The sequence below is a fragment of the Nothobranchius furzeri genome, chromosome 11 (genome assembly GCF_043380555.1).
Source record: "Nothobranchius furzeri strain GRZ-AD chromosome 11, NfurGRZ-RIMD1, whole genome shotgun sequence".
NCBI lineage: Eukaryota > Metazoa > Chordata > Actinopteri > Cyprinodontiformes > Nothobranchiidae > Nothobranchius > Nothobranchius furzeri.
This window is the reverse complement of record NC_091751.1, coordinates 59,084,057-59,101,516: the sequence shown is the minus strand read 5'-3', so window position 1 is coordinate 59,101,516 and position 17,460 is coordinate 59,084,057. Positions and strand designations below refer to the sequence as shown.

The 17,460-nt window shown below is 39.3% G+C and overlaps 1 protein-coding gene across 2 annotated transcripts in view; it reads left to right on the top strand.

The window, feature by feature from the left end:
• Positions 1–17,460, top strand: part of tox (thymocyte selection-associated high mobility group box) — a 45,721-nt gene that overhangs the window by 20,651 nt on the left and 7,610 nt on the right. For both annotated transcript variants that reach the window (XM_015957275.3, XM_054737979.2), the window contains 3 exons: positions 2,155–2,265; positions 8,247–8,531; positions 15,098–15,343. In XM_015957275.3, the coding sequence (XP_015812761.1) occupies positions 2,155–2,265; positions 8,247–8,531; positions 15,098–15,343 (642 nt within the window). The remainder of the gene's footprint in view (positions 1–2,154; positions 2,266–8,246; positions 8,532–15,097; positions 15,344–17,460) is intronic.

Sequence of the window (17,460 nt, the reverse complement as noted above, 5' to 3'; positions counted from 1 at the left end):
ATAAAGATATTGGTGGCTAGCTAATAACAACGAGTTGCACTAATTAGCGGTTAAACACGTGATAATGAGCAGCTCATGGAGGATGGGTGGATATCTCCATTACAAAAGACAATTTTCACGACATAAAGTTGCTGTAGATGAATGTTTCAGAGCTGCCGATGTTTCTGAAGTCACTTTAGTGCGGCGACAAACATAGTAAGGTTGTTATTAGATTACTCGGCATCAGCTCTGGTGCTGCAGGATTCAGCAGCACATTTTCATATAGCTGTGGATGTAACTGCATTTGAGCGTAGCTTCAGAGGTCCAGACATTAAAGCCTACGATGTGTGTTTGTTAGTGCAGAATTACCTCAGCACTGAGGAAAAGCCCACATTAATAAGAAGCACCACTACATTATTCATAAAGAAGCATATAGAGAATATTGTGTGGCACAGACACGAATGATTTGATGTTTTATTCATAGTGTTGTTCTGTAATAGGGAGTGGTGGTTGGAATAAGAATTTATGGCTTTATTATTGAAGTGCCTTTTCTTCCATAAAGTCGAGAGGGTGTTGTGATAAATGTGATCAATCTGAGTCCAGTCTGACCCTCATGCCTCTTATTTTTACTTTGATAATCCAGTGTCAAAGCTGAAATAAGAAGCTGAGCCCTTAAAGGAACATCAGACAGTGCTACGAAAAACAGATTAGCATAACACCTGTATCGATTGTTGTTTTATAATCAGTTTTAAACACATGCTGTTGGGTTTCAGGGTTGATCTGTGTAGAAAACCTGGTTTCTTTCGTTAAGGAACATCTGTGGAAACATTAAATATTAATATTGTTTGTTTGTTTAAAACCAATGGTTGTCCCAGTTTTTGATTTTGTGAAATGCTCAACTTACTGAGTTCAGAAAGCATTGCTTTTTAAGGAAACGTGCTCGCTGGCACATTTGGAAACATTCTGGATGGTCTTTCTGTCCTGTAGCAGGGAAATGTCTTTCTCTTCTTTATGTGGAGCAGCTGCACTCATAAATGCGCTGAATGCACACGTGCATCTCTGTTCTTGTGGTTTCTACCTCAGATTTGGACTTTTCTCTCTGAGTAATCACTTTACATATCACAGTTCACACATGTTCACTGTAACTAATAAAGACGAGTATGACGTCCCATAAGAAAATGTTTCAATTATTCAGTCTAGTTTCCAGAAATGTGCCTTTAAAATAGGTCAAAAGCAAACATCAGGAGACCAAAATAGTAGTAATGATAATATTCGGCAGGAACCTAAAATAAATTACTAAAGCTGCTGCATAAAAGTTTTTATCCACGAGTTGTAAGTTCTGCATTTTGTCAGTTATTTATGTTTCAGTAACACTTTTAGAAACAAATGTAATGTAGGTGTTAAGTTGTCACGTAATTCAAATGTTCAGATTTCACACTCATACTATAGGAAACACTCATTTGGATCCTGCTTGAAGAACAAAATAAGGAGGCCTAAAGTGTTTAACTTGTCTTGACTGCAACCCTAACACTGCAACGTGAAAACATTTAGACGCTTGCTTACACCTTTTCACCCTTTTATTTTTGGCTACATCAAAAGCACATGTTATTTTACACGTTATTATACAGCTATAACCAAAATTCTGTTATTTTAAAGGATTTTTGCCTGCAGACTGTAACTAAATACCTGCAGTTTGGAGCCCAGGTGAAGGTTTCACCAATAATAAGGTAGTCTGGTTTAAAACAGCAGAAGTTCAGAGCCAAATGTTGGTCGGTGTTATTGAGTTCAGATAATAGTTTAGGAGAGATGCTGAGTGAAAATGTTGGCATAACAAGTTTCTAATTAAATAAAACATTTTAGACAACTCTAGTTGGGTTTACAGAGTGCAACAAAGCATGTTCATGTTTATTGTAGAAGACTGTGTGTGTGTGTGTGTGTGTGTGCGTGCGTGCGTGCGTGTGTGTGTGTGTGTGTGTGTGTGTGCGTGCGTGCGTGCGTGCGTGCATGCGTGCGTGCGTGTGTGTGTCTGAACTTTGCATGGGGAATTTCTCTTTTCTCTCCCTTCCTCCTGTTTTGTCTTTACTCCTCTTCATGGCCTTTCTGTTTGACCCCTGACCTCCCCCTTGCCCCCGACCCCTCTTCACTCATTGTTTGTCTTTGCGATTCTTCCCACAGTTTCGTGTGCCACAGCCCCCTCACCCGCTCAGCAAGGCGACGCCACCGAATCCAAACTCACAGCAATGGAGGAGGGATGCACACATGGCCGATGTACACCGTCTACCTTGGGTGGGTGCACACAGACACACGACCACCTTGTCCTATCTGCTCTGGACCTGCGGCTTTATTCACCTTCAGGTGTTAAAAGTCACAGCAGCAGTTCAAACAAAAAACTGACATCAGCATAAGTGCTGATCAGATTTTTGGTGTTACTTGAAAGCCATATAAACATTTGCACAGTCAGCCTAAACCAAAGTGCAAACATAGTGGCTCCGGGAGGCTGTGAATCTTTTCTTGTGTTTGATGGACACTTTACTATTCTTGGTATTTGTTGTTTCATCACTAAACCTGAAATTTGCACAATGTGTATTTTCTTCCACCAGAACTGTAGCTTTACTGCATTGATAATTTCATTTCACCGGGTCAGACGGAATCAGGAACTGGAAAATAAGTTGCTGTTTTTACGCCTGTCGTCGTCTAGTGACACGGGTGTTAAATGGGTAAAATAGGTGCTAAACGTTCAGTATGGAGTTCCAGCAGCTCAAGGGACTAATCCTGTCTGTACGAGGCTGCATGGGGGCGCAGTTGGTAGCATTGTTGCGTTGCAGAAAGAAGGGTGAAGGCTTTTCTGCATGGAGTTTGCTTGTACTCCCAGTGTGTGCATGGGTTTTGTGAAGTTACAGCAGTTTCCTTCCACAGACTAAAAACACGCGTGTTAAGTATTGTAAGTCCCTTTAGATAAAAACCTTTGCTAAATAAATTTACATAATTAACAAACACCTGTTACTGTCCACTGTCTCCTATTAATTGAATTCATTCCTATTAAGAGCACATGTGAATGCCTGAGCCAAATGTTTAGCCCTGGGTGGTGATGCTTTTACTCATGAGTTTCTTTTTAAGCACATTTAATCAATCAGCAAGTGCTGCTTTATTTAAACGTGTAATAATTATTAAAACTGTTTGATTTAATAACTACGTCTGTCCCCACATTCACCCTTCAGCCACTCTTTTATGCAAACAGACCTTAGAAGTAGAACAGAGCCTTTGTTTAGGGAAAGGATTCATGTAATCTGTAATCTAATGCAGCAGCAGTGAAAGGCAGGAGACTGCAGCTGGGAACTTTTATGTCGGGCGTTGCCTATAGAAGCTGTGCATTTAATACATTAAACTGTAACGTGAAGGTACATACATACAGAGTTGATATACATGTTTCCAGAGCATTCAAATATTAATACAAATCTATTCTTTAAATAGATTATTTAAATGTGGTCACAAAATTTATCTGGAAATTAAAAATAATCCCATTTCCATCTTAGACAATCATAATGAACCATAATTTAACGGCTTTTAGATAGATGGCTTTCACTGATGACTCATGCAGTCATTATATATACTTAAGTTATCATTTGAGTCTAAACGCAAGTCTTGGTGAGTCATATAACTCATGTCTATCCATGCTTTCCGATACCGCACAAAACACGAAGGTATGAAAAGTACATTTGTGATGTGAACACAACATGTGTGAAGAACTTAATCCTGACTACATTAGTCTTTCTAGAAGCTCTTGGTGCACAAGTAAAAGGCTTTTGTGCTCAACTGAAAGGAAAAGAGCAGAGAGAGCGAGGAAGAGGAGTAATTTATGCAGAAGTTGAAGAAATGATAAAGTAGAGGAGGGAGGGAGAGTAAGAGGCAGACAGAAAACAGACAGGCAGTATAATTTATGCAGAGCTCCTAGCTCCATCAGGACACTCAGAGACCATGAAAAAGATTTTTTGGGACATGTTTTTATAATAAACAGCTCAAATAGAAATCCAGGCTCAGAATTACATTTAGGCAATCATTTATTCACAAAGAAAAACAATTAATACAGCAAAAATACCTATTTTCTCCAGCCAACCTGAGTTGTGTTTATACTGATTAATAATATACTTGTGTCCTGTTATATCAGTCTGGTATCTGTGGTTTACATTCAAATGTGTCACTCTATAGGCTGGGTCAGAGAATGCTCCCATCCTGTCTCTGCATAGAAACCTGCCTTTGTCTATGTAATCCTGATGTGTTGCTACGTTAGAGTAGCTTTTTGAGTTAACAGATATTTGAACTGCTTTTGCCTCATTTACCACTAGCAGAAATGTTTTTGCGAGCAGGTACTTATAAGATTTTAGATCTGTCTCTTACATTCATTTTTCTTGCAGCAACACAGAACTTCTTGAAAATCATCTCAAATTATGTTTTTAAAACATTTTCCCACAATTTTGTTGATTCCCTTCTTCCAAGTAACTATTACCATTCATTGGAGAAGCTGGAAATCACATATACAGTATAACAATAATGTTTCTGCTTTTAGAGAATCAACAAATAAGGCAAAATGAATGAACTAATACAATTAAACTGCATTTATTCTATTAATATAGGTTATGCTTGTTCTTCATTGTGTGATACTCTTCCCTTAAGATTAGCCATAAAATCCTAATATTAATAATCCCAAATTATTATATTTTACTTAAAAGTGATCAATAGCTGAACATTAGCTAATGCAATTTATGGATGTTCCAAGTTTAAGGAAAAGGGGTTCGCTTGATTTGGAAAATATTCTGAGACAATAGCACAGGCCCAATCCCAATTAGGGATGCACCAATACGATATTGGTATCGGTATCGGTAAAAGTTAACCGATACCAGGAACCGATACCAATGCAGTTGCTTGAAAATGGCTTCATTGTAACTTGTCATTTCTGTTCACCTAATATTTTAGTTTTGTGATGATTTCTATTCATATATTTAACTTTTTATCTACCTCACAGTCTTTTCCTGTTGAAAGCAGAGAAGAAAATAAAATCTGTATTCCAAATCATTGCATTTTATTTGTGTGGTAGAAGTATCGGTATTGGTAATCGGTATTGGTGAGTACTCAGATCCAGGTATCATATCGGTTTGGAAAAAAAGTGGTATCGTTGCATCCCTAATCCCAATACTCGCACTTCCACGCTTGCGCCCTTTAATTTTGCTTTTCAGTCCAGGGGTGTGAGCGCGTAGGGTGTCCAAATTCTTAAGTGCGGAAGTTGACCACGCCCCTTTTTGCACCCTTGATCCGCAATTTTACCCACAAGTTTTATTACCCACAACCCATTGCTACATGGGAATTTTGAAAAGAACACAGGACAATGGCTCAAGTGCCTTTTCTGAAAATATGTATTTTCAAACGAAAGAAGTTCATTTTAATTAATTCATGCTCTGAATGTTTTAGACTGTGAACAGCAATTACTGTAAATGTAGTCAAAAAATAGTTTGTATGAAAATTGTTAAAGTATCTTTCCAGAGTTTTTCCTTTTCAGAAATTATGTATGATTTTTCAGAAATCCGTAAAAGTGATGATCTTATCATGTAAGCGATACGTCCTTTTTCTTTTTTGGCTAAGCATGCCCCCTGTCCCGCAGAGCTCCGTGCAATAGGAAACTGAGCGCCGAGCAGAACTAACCAGTAGTGTTAAACTACCGCCTACATGCTTCGAATTTAAGGAATACCTCGGCTGATGCAGAAGTGATTAACTTTTCACGGACAAGTAAGTCTTTAGAATATAAATATATGAAAACACAGCATGACATGAGAATAATACTTGTAAAACGTTTTTTAGCTGTTTTAGCTCTGTTGGCTACAGAAGCACATTTATAAACAAGAAACGGGAAGTCGCCACCTTAAAAAAACAAACGGAGACATTTTTTGTGTAATATGCTTGTCAGCCACTAGATGGTGCCATCGGAAAAGAGAAATACTCCGGAAGGACTATGCACTCTAGGGCTGCAACAACTAATTGACAAAAATCAATCGATTCATTGTGTTGTACAACTGTTTTCGGGTTGTGCAACCTTTATGTAAGCGTCAATGCACGCAGCTCATCTATACGCGGCAGCAGAGCAGACCGAGGCAGATCAGAACAAGAGAGACGTATATCTCGCACGAACGATGAAAATAACTCAATGTGTGATAAACTACTTTTACACGTAGCATTAGTGCGACATCTTTTCAAATTACTTTGATTCCCCAGAACTTTTTTGAACAAAGGTAAGTTTCTTGTTATTGTGTAAGGAAGATGCTTTTTACTAGCGCACAATGTGCTAATCGAGGTGCTGTGGAGGAAAACAGAGAAACCAGAAAAGACGCAAAGGCAGAAACAGTCCAAAGTTTGGGATCAAATGTGCAACTACGGGCAGATTAGCTAATGCTAGCCAGTAGCAGGCTCACCATTTATCCGAAAATACACGATAGTCGTGAAACGAAGAATATCTAAACTCTACAAGCAGAAGAAAAGTCCCCATCACCCTGTTTATTCCTAGCTGTCTGCAGCGCTAAGGAGCAGAACCACTGCAGTCAGGTTGCTGCTTCAAGTCTGCTTTGCTCAACATCACTGCAGAATTATGGCAAGCCGCTGTAGCATGTAATTCTCAAACGCATCTATCTGTGAACATAATTTAAACTGGATTATTGCTAACCCGTACATAATAAATATGTTACCATTACATTTTTAGCAGTAGTAATTAAATGTTATTAGCATTTCCAGCAGCTTAGTACTGAACATGTTAATGAAATACATAAAATTTTACAGATCATAATTTAATTATGGATATATTTAGGTGATCGCATGCTGTTTTGCACTCTATTGAACAGTTTTTAATCACGTTCTGTAAAGGAAAGAGAGAAATGTTTCCCTAGCAGCTTTTAAATTTTCCCGTTTAATCAAATTAACTGATTAATCGAGTCGAGACCCCATCTGATTCATCGATGATCCAAGTAATCGTTTGTTGCAGTCCTAATGCACTCAATGACTTAGTGCGCTCTTCCTCCAAGTGCACTTTCCTGAAGACTGTAGAGCGAGTATTGAGATTGGGCTACAGACTTAACAGGCAATCCCATAATGCTTCCCAAGATCACCCACATGGCATTTGTTGATGTTTAGTATTTAATATAGTCCTTCTTTCTGATGTCTTTTTCTGTTTCCCACAGGTTATTTTTAAAGTGGTGAACCCATCAGCTAGAGCTGTGGTTTACCATGGTTGTGAATTATAACGTGATCGTTTATATGTAATCCAATCTCCGATTCATCACTCGGCTCACAACTCATGCAAATTATAGCTGAGCACTGCATGTGGCTTTGAGATAGAGCAGAAACTAGTGAGAGAATGGAAGAGTGAAAGATAAAAGAGAAATTGAGGATGAGATTAGGAGAGCAAGTGTGCACAAGAGGGGTTGAAGGAGAAGGATGGAGAGAGATGAAGAGCAAAAGAAAACTAGATGGAGAGACTGGTGTGGCTAGCCAAGCAGAAAAGGCTGTCAGTCTCTATAAAAGATCTCCTCTGTCAGATTAGTATGAGAAGGCTTCTCCACCACTGCCTCTCTTTCTCCTTTTCTGCACTTTTCCCTTCTTCTCTTGCATGATTCTCTCACTCTATTTCCTTCTTCGTGTCTCCGTCTCACAATGTCTCTGCTCTCCAGATCACATACAGGACGGCTCCTGGTTCTCTTTATTCATGTTAAAGTAGCGCTGATGAATTTATACTAAAAGGTTTGTCTGGTTCTATTCCTGCAGTCAGGATTGGTTTGTACATATAAATGACAGTATTGCTCTGCTGCTGAAAGAAAGAGTGTTTGTCCATAAGGCTATTTGCAAGACCGGGAATATCATTATAAGTGATTAGTGGTAATTAGTCTGTGGTGACAGCTCAGACTACAGGAGACAGAGCGATAGTTCAAACTGGACTTAAACTCTCTGAGGTCATTATTATGGGCAGTTTTTATAATCTCTCCATCTATTACCTCTGACAATAATGTTTTGTGACACTTGAGTCTCTTATTGTCTCGTATGCAATTCCTATTGATTTTGTTCAAGTTGTCACTCTGCTGAAGGCAACATTGCCCATCCACCCAAGTGTGATTTTGTCCCACATCAGTAAACCTTCTCTTGAGAAACAAAAACAATAATGTAGATCGTCACATCCCCAGAACGCTGAAGTGTTTCTAATGGCAGTTTCTTGCATGTATGCTTTTTTATTTCAGTCCTATCCACTGAACGGTTTGAGCGATGAAGATTTCAACATCCCACCCATCACTCCTCCTACTTTACCAGACCACATGCTGCCCCCTCACCTGCCCCATGATTCGTCCTCTGGACAGTATCACTCTATGGAGCCCCCATCCAGCTCAGCTCCTCACCACCCCTACCAGCTGCAGGGCATGGACCTGCCCGGCATGGCTGGCAGCCAGGATGGAGCTGGTGTAATGAACCAGGAAGGGGGGACCTTCGGCCAAGAGGGTGGACCAATGACCAGTGCCCTTTCTGTGGTGAGTGGTTCTAAGCAACCTATCTATGTCTGATGTCATCATTTAGCAATGTGGAGAATATGATAAAGGGCATTTAATAAATGTTAAATGTTTTTTTTTAAATCTGCAACAAATGAGAATAAAAGACTAGAATCTCTGGAATTCTACTTTAGCATATTAAAGACCAAGTTCATTTGACGTATGAGTTTAATGTGCAGGCTAAACATGATAATAGTCTTCAATGCCTATTTCCTGCATTCCCTGCTGATAGAAAACAGACGGGGAAATACTCGGATCAGAAAAATACCGATCTACGTCAGACTGAAAATCAGCATTCACCCATCTTAAGGAAGGCTGTTGGTTTAGCTTCTGGGAAACAGCAGAGAACATCTCGGATAGTAGAAGCTAACCATTAGCATTAGAAGTCCTACTAGCTTGTGTTGCTTGTGGAGGTAAAACATCAGTGATGCAAAGTAAACAGTCAGCGATAGAGTCACGTTGCCGTTAGCCAATCGGAGGTGAGATGTCTGATTATCGGGAAATAAGACTCCTGCTGTTTTCTGCTCACTTCTCCCTTAGCTCCCTTCTACTTCCTGAAACAGGAGCACCAGTGCTTCTTTCCCACAAGATCACTGCACTGTAGGACAAACAAGTGAACTTGGTCTTTAAACTGTTCTTAGTCAGTTTTAACACAGTTTTGTGTCAGATGTAGTAACATCAAAAAGAACAATTGGTATTTTTTAGAAGGAGTTGCGCTAGAGTGTTTCTTCCAGGTTGGACTTTTTTAAGCTGTTAAGCCTTCATTTTCATAAAGTTCCTGTACTTCACATTTGATCAGCTCTTGTCAGTTTATTATAAAACATCTGAGAGTTGTGTGAAAATAATGTTTGTTCGTTTTTTGGTGTTTTTATTTTCTTGAAAACAGTTTAAAAATTTGAAACTGGTCTATTTGTCTTATTAGTTGTTTTTTAGACAGGACCCTGGAGGTTTTTGGTGGGTAAAAACAGTATTTGGTGTTTATAAGTGCACACACACACACACACACACACACGCATATAGACTTTCCAAACCTTTTTGTTACACTGCTGTTTAAAAAAGTAAGAATAGCGTTCCCTACAGTCATTAACCAGCTTTATTCCTAAATCAATGATTGCTGCTGTTTTTCTCATTTTGCATTATGTTGGCTCAGTTCTTCTGTGTTAAAATGAGTAAAGCCAAAGAAACATTTCTTCAGTTTCACTCTCCTGAGCTGCATTCAAATATGTTGTTTTTGTTGATGTTTTTAACAAATCATTTACAAAGCAGATGCATAAAGTAAATGACTCGCGAGTTTACTCAGGTGTCTCTGGAAGATTTTCAAGTGTAGTCATGTAAGCACCTAAAATCCTGCTTTAACGTAAAAAACAAAACTGGTTAACATCAGATTTTGGTGTGGATAAACTCTGAGAGGCATGCTGTCTGCAGTTAATTTGAACATCGGGTGCAACAATCAGAAAAATGTACATTTTTGTAGCAGTAGTTTAGGACTTTGTAATGAAAATGATTCACTTATTGCCTTTTATTGTTGAAATTATTGATGAGGTCGGTGATCCTCTGGAAGCCAACTGGCTGCATCTCTCCAGGAAAGATCCCTCTGAGTTGTTTTCAACAGCCTAAACTATCAGTTTGTTGATCAAATGTTTTCTGACTTCACTCACTGAAAGTTAAACGAGAATCTCGGCGAGTCGTCAGACTTGAGCTGACAGCCTGCAGGTATATTTCAACCATATTCTTTCATATTCTAGTCGGCGTAACTGTGTGTAGTGCATTGCCCCCGGCAGTGTTATTTGAAGGCCAATCATAGCAGCCGGTCGCTCTGACATTTGCTTCGTATTTTAAGTTATCATTTCACAGTAAAGTGAAATTGGTGATTCTAGCTGTGACATTCAGATGTGACAGACTTTGTCGTACTGTAACACAATGAAAGTCATGCCCAAGACTTGTAGTTTCTTCTTCAGCCGACGTGGAAACAGGCTTTTCAGGACTGTGTTTGGGGCTTATAGGTGTCAGGATCTGTTAGAAAGATTGCTCCTGTTTTTATTAAGAGTGAAACGTTCTCACCTCCCCACTCTCGACCTTTCAGTTTTTCTATTTTCTTAATCCTGAAATTAACCGTGACTGCTGAAATATTAAGAGTTGGTATGAAAAAATCAAAAGTTACACAGAAAGCGCTCATCCCTGACTTCAGCTGCATCAGAGACACTTAAACACCATGAGAGATGCTTTTTTGTCCAACAGAGTTTAATTAAATTCAGATATTTCTCCTTTTGGGACCTGATTAACTTGTCTGTTACTTGTGGAGATCTCTATTTTAGCCTGGAGGGAAAATATTTTATTTTATTTTTCCTCAGTCCTACTTTATGTTTATGTTATGTTTGTTTATTTATTTGGCCGACGCTTTTATCCAAAGCGACTTACAATTTATAACCTATAGGGCGCTTTCTTCTCTGTCTGCCTCAATATCGAGACCCCACTGTTGTATTTTCATACTAACATACATTTACTGCCAGTCCGTGAATTATTGTTGCCTAGCAACCCTGCTGGGCTCAGCCTAATCGAGTTGGGTAGAAAGAGAGGCTAGAGAGACTAAAGTCAAAGTGTGTGTGTGTGTGTGTGTGCGTGTGAGCACTTGTGTGTTCGTGCGTGTGTAACTCTTACATGAGCGAGACTTCTCTTTTTTAATTTGCTGCTGCTTTCTGAATGATGACCGTCTAAAGCGATCAGTGCTCAGAGTTTAGCGTGTATGTGCCGCTCAGCTTGCTTGATCTTAGTTCCATTTGATCATTTCTGAGATGTGCATGCATGCATTTTCCAAAATGATGTTGCGTAAAAGATAAGATAAATGTTTCGGCTGTATTTTGATCGATTTACCTGTTAAGAGTTAATCATCCAGTTTATTCAAGCAAGTTTGCAGCAGAATTTAAAGAAACAATTACTTGACAAATGATAAATGACCCGCACTTGTATAGCGCCTCTCAGAGTAAGGACTCCAGAGCGCTTTACACTACAGTGTATCATTCATCCATTCACACACTGATGGTGATGAGCTACGATGTAGCCATAGCTGCCCTGGGGCGCACTGACAGAGGCGAGGCTGCCGAGCGCAGGCACCACCGGTCCCTCCGACCACCACCAGCAGGCAAGGTGGGTGAAGTGTCTTGCCCAAGGACACAACTGCAGCATTCTCTGTCCGGAGCCGGGATCGAACCTGCAACCTTCCGATTACTGGACAACCCGCTCAACTTGTTGAGCTACTGCTGCCCAATTATGACTGCTGACAAATTATGTTAAAAATCAAATCAGCAAAATAATACGTGTTCCAACGATTTTAGATCAACAGAGCAGAAATGGGCTTTTTGGAGTCGCTGTTTTGCAGAGAGATATTAAAAATCATCTGCATATTAACGGCATAAAGCTACAACTCTGTGACAGCCACTGTAAGTGTGTCCATTATAAAAGCTTCATGACATGGTCAAATATTAAAATATTAATGTAATTGGCATATTTAATTTTCTGTTCAGAACAACCATCCCCGATCCCCTGGCTTTACTGCTTCCTAATTACAGTCAAAACATGTCCTAAATAGTCATTTGGGTCTTTGTTCTCATGCATTTCTTAACAGACAGGTTCAGATTCTTTCTTAGTGAAAAAGTAATTTCAACCACACTGCTGTGAAGATCTGAGCCAACTTTATGCTCCAAGAGCTTCACTCTGATGTGAGTCAGCTGTTACTCAGCCATTAGGGGTTCTCCCATCACCACGCCATCCCTCCTGTCCCCTCACAAGGAAAACCTGACATAAGTTTCCCTCTGATTATTGTTTTAGGTCAGAATTTGTCTTTAGATGGTGATTATCTCCTTTAGAGACTAGATCAAGATGATCCCCACATTTTGTCTTTATTGTAAAAATTACATTAATAAAATCCCAACAACAACACATCTATTACTATGAGTTAAATATATGTGTGTCTGTATAAAGTTTGTAATTAATCGTTTTTAATGTGTGTATGCAGGTAGGAGTTGATGATTACCCTATATTTGTCGTGATTAATGGTCTGGTGTATGAATAACGATATATATTTTATTCTTAACATAATTTTAAAAAATTAACATAATTTAATATTAATAAAATTGATGTTTTACAAAAACAAAAATAAGATATTGTGTAAAATTTTCACTTGAACCTTTAGCCTTTATATGTCAACAACTTTTTTGGTTGTTTTTTTATGCTTTAACACAATTCAGGGATTCTTTATCTAAATACTTTAATCTGTTTTTAAACTAAAGCTCTTTGCAAGATGGAGCCAAACCACAAATACTATTTTTCATTATTTCCAAGACTAAAACCTCATCCCATGTTCGAGAAACGTCACCCTGCGTTCCATCCGAATACCGCAGCGGCGTTCAGAGGCTGCTGCTGGTAATCGGGTTCAGGTAACGTGTTCCCGAGAGGGGCACGGCGGCACAGACCACATCCGTCATCATTCAGTGCTTACTAAGAGGAAACTAAATACTCACCATCACCCTAGACCCGTCTTTGAGCTTGTGTGTGGTAGGTGTCAATGTTCCCACACCGAGGCTGAAAATGTTAACTTTTGTTTTCCTGAGAAGTGAACAGAATGTAACTAATGACTGAATCACTCCGGTTTTGGAAAGGCCAGTTAAAGGTGAAAAGGTCAACCTGATTAATATGCAAATAATACTTCTGCAGTGACAGGTCAAACTCACCAGATCAGTGGCCTCTGTTTTATGGACCTTTGTGTTTGGATTTTGGTAACTTTATACCAAATTTACCATCTCTAGTGAGAAATAAACTTAGCATGATGCTTCTATCCCCATGATAGGCTAAAAGGATGACTTATTTATATATCTCAGTATAAAGTTGATGTATAAATCAGTGTTACAATAAAGCATGTCGAGTAGCTCAGTTGTTGCACAGTAACAGTGCAACCTGGTAATACATCCAGCTTTTCTGTAGTGTTTCTTCCCTCTAATGTTTTAATAAAGGAAAGTGTTGGTGGGTAACCTAACACCAACAGCAGCTGTAGGAGCAGTGTGTTAGCAGGTAGCGTGATATTGATCAGTGCCACATTTGGCTATTTTATCAGAATCACCTGTTACACAATATCAATACGACATAATAATAACAACACGTCAAATAAAATGTATACAGACGTCTATAAATTCAGACCAGTAATTTTTCATCAGCAGTGTTCTAGACAGTCTCGGCTATAATCCATTTATTTTTCATGATGTCATTGAGCATTTGCTGTAGTGCTGAATGTGAGACATTGATGCATTAAAAGTGTAGAAAACTGTGTTTCGCTGTTTGATTAATTGCATAATAGCTTGTTTCTAACATTTAATTTAAAGTGCCATTAAAGTGGTGACTTTAATGGACATGAATCAGTCAAGTCTGATGTTTTATTCCATTTCCTGAATGATAGTTTTAAGATTGCCTCCATTGTTTCAGAAAAACTGCTTTGGAAGTCAATAAAACATTATGCATGCATGACACAGGTGTGACAGTAAAAGTGTGGACCGAGCTGTCTGGTCACTTTATATCCTGCAGTAAACATCTGTGTGATAAATGACCGAGGCCCTGGAGGCACAGAGAATAAACCTGTGTGTGTATTTGTTCAGTCTGCACCTGTGGACTCGCCGTCTCCTCCAGATATGTAGCCACTTCTCTGGAGTGTAGCAAATGGAGTTTAAAAAGCTCTATTGATGTACTTACACATGAGTGGGAAATGGGAATTGATGTTTTAAATTACTTCTGATCCTGTCTTACCTCAGACCTGTATTTCCTGTTGCCACGGTTACTATCAGATTTCATTATTAGTGAATCCTGGACTGCTGCACAGCGCTCGAACCTCGCCAAACCCAAGGCAGGCTGTAACAAAGCTAGGTCTGTTACACGAGCATGTTACGTGTCTCAGACGCCTGCACACTCATTATGCATTTAGTGCTTATTGAAATCTCTGTTATCTATGGTGTCAAATGTAGAACTTCATACATTAGCGAACCATTTTTATACATCCAGTAGCAAGAATCAGCCACCATTTATTAGAAATCAAGGTCCAGGAACTTCTAATGGGCTCCTAGATTATGGTCCCTAACTTTGGTTTATTGTTTGGTGCTTAATGCAAATGTTGTAAATGATTCTATTATGTCTTTAGGACTGGAGCATAATTCTGTATTACTGTTGAATGTATTTGTCATGTCACATGGATGTTGAAATGAAATGAAATTTCCTTCAGACAGCGATGATCAACATAGATGTGGTTTAAATATCATGTACATCAACAAAACCCATTACAAAAAGTAGATTACTGGTTTTTGTTTCTTCGGGCTTACTGCTGTTTCAGAATGACAAACTTCTTGGCACAGGGGCTGAAATAAAGCAAATGTTTCCTAAAAGACACTCAAATCCATTAAAGCTGTGAATGAACATGTTTAAATAAATACATGCGCTGACTTCAGCCGGGAAGATTGTGCGGATAAATAGAAATCTAATAATTGTCATTCTCACTTCCTGTTTTTGCTCAGATGCAGCAGATGGTGAACTCAGATTCTCGGTTTACCAGCAGTCAGCAGCCAATCAAAGCAGCGCTTGGACCCAGGAGCCAGTCGGGCCTAAACCATCAGAACCAGTTGTCCACAATCAACCAGTCACAGTTGGGGATGAATGGGAACATCGTTACCCATAATTCCCCCTCTCCTCCTGGAAGTAAATCCACCACACCATCACCTCCCAGCTCAGCGCACGAAGATGACAATGACGAGGGACTCCGGGTAAACAAACAAACAAACAAACAAACATGTACTTAGGTTAAAACTTACAGGTCCTCCTGTCTGTGTGAGAGGTTTTGTCATATTTCACCCAGCTATAAAGTAAAATATGAAACTGCCATTATTGATTTGCTGTGTGTGTGTGTGTGTGTGTGTGTGTGTGTGTGTGTGTGTGTGTGTGTGTGTGTGTGTGTGTGTGTGTGTGTGTGTGTGTGTGTGTGTGTGTGTGTGTGTGTGTGTGTGTGTGTGTGTGTGTTATAACATTATGTGTCATAATAGACCCATTTTCCCTGCATATCAGATAGAAATCAGCCACCTCATTGTTGGCTCTCACATGGAAACGAGCACGCTGCATCAGACTGACTCTTCATATTCTGAGGAAATGAAACCATTGCCACTGAATAATTTGTACCACTTTCCTCAGAAGCAACAGATAGGATACATTATAAGCCAGTGTACAGGTTTAGTGGTTTCATAAAGCCCTCAAAATAAAAGCAACAAACTGTCTTTTTGCACCTTTGCAGCAAATTCCTAAAAGCAGAATCTGTTACTGTGGTCGTGTGTTTCCAAACTGACCCGCTGAGGGCAGCATCACGTGCTAAAAGGAAGGAGGAGAAGAGATGTAACATTAAAGTGACAATGTGTAGTTTTTACCTTTAATCACAGGAAATATCCATTGAAACTTTGTTGAAAATGAAGAAAATTATGTCCAGGCCAAAAATATTGGCAGCTTTGTACCTTATAACTATAAAAATTGTGTCTAAAGTACATGGGGCATGGGTCTAGTTTTTTGGGGGACGCCATGTTTCTTTGTGGTCGGCTCGGGCTCCTGCGCCTGTTGATGACATCACACTAGATGACTGGCTGGACATATGACTTATGGAAGTTAAGTTACCACGTTCAAAAACATTTAGGTAGTGAGAAACACGAATTTCATAACAAAACTGCTAAACCCTTTCCAAAACCTATGTGAAAGAACAGAATCAAAAAATTGATGCAATATTTTTTGGCCAAGCGGTATTGCCATAGTATGATGGTGTCATCGGCCAGTGGGGGACCCAGGCAGCTCCAAAAACTACAGCGCCAGAAAACTAGCCTCAGCTTTGCTTCTCACAATGGAATTAACCATTAAAGTCTGAGTTTGCATGTTTTCTGCTCCACAGATAAAAATGTTTACCGTAATGTTATCTTAAACTAGCGACAGTCATGGCGATATGATGTCAAACTACCCTGAAATGTAGGTACTGCCCCCTAGTGGCAGGAAACTACACACTGCCTCTTTAACATTAACATAAGTGCAAACAGGATTTGTGTGTGGATACTAAAATGAATCAAGGGAAGCGTTTAATTCCTCTAAATGCTTTTCCACCCACATGAAGATGTTATTATTCAAGGCTTCATACCTAGCATCGTTCCAACCTACTCTTACACTATTTTCTTTTATTAATTGAATCAAACCACTTGTGTGAGCCCTGCTGTGTTCCTGAGGTGATGTTTAAGTGTCAGTCACAGTTCATGGTGACTGTGAGCGACCCTGCTGTCTGACGTTAATAACATGCTGCCAAAGGTAATTTCATGTTAGTGGCTGGGATCAGTTTACTGTTTTAGCTCCAACAAAAGCTGTAGCTCTGGTATTTTACATCACTGGGTGTTATGGTCACAGCTTTTCAGTCAGCTGGTTGTTTCTGCTACAGTTTCTGTCTACTGTAAGTCTGACACGATAACTGTTACCAGAGCTGATTAAATCTGCTGTCACACATCTCTTATGCTCTTGTTTTTTAATTATTTCTTCAAAGTTTCCAGGAAAAACAAGTAAAGGTCAGAGTGTCACCCCAGCAAGTTATTTTTAAAGGTTAGAAAATAACAGTAGATGTTCCCATCAAAGGCAATAAAATGTAATCATTGTTCGATAAAACTGCAAATAACCGGAGAAACATACAAAATGCATGACAAAGGTTTGTGTCATTATTATAGGATGTCGCTGGATGTTTGTGGGTTGAATGGAGGAAGAGGAGATGTTGGTTTAGTGGTGAGCTCGTGTAGGAGCGAGCTGTTAACCGGAGGATGAGGAGTGGTGCTGACTGGTGGGGAGTTTCCCATGATTCACCTCTGCTGTTGGC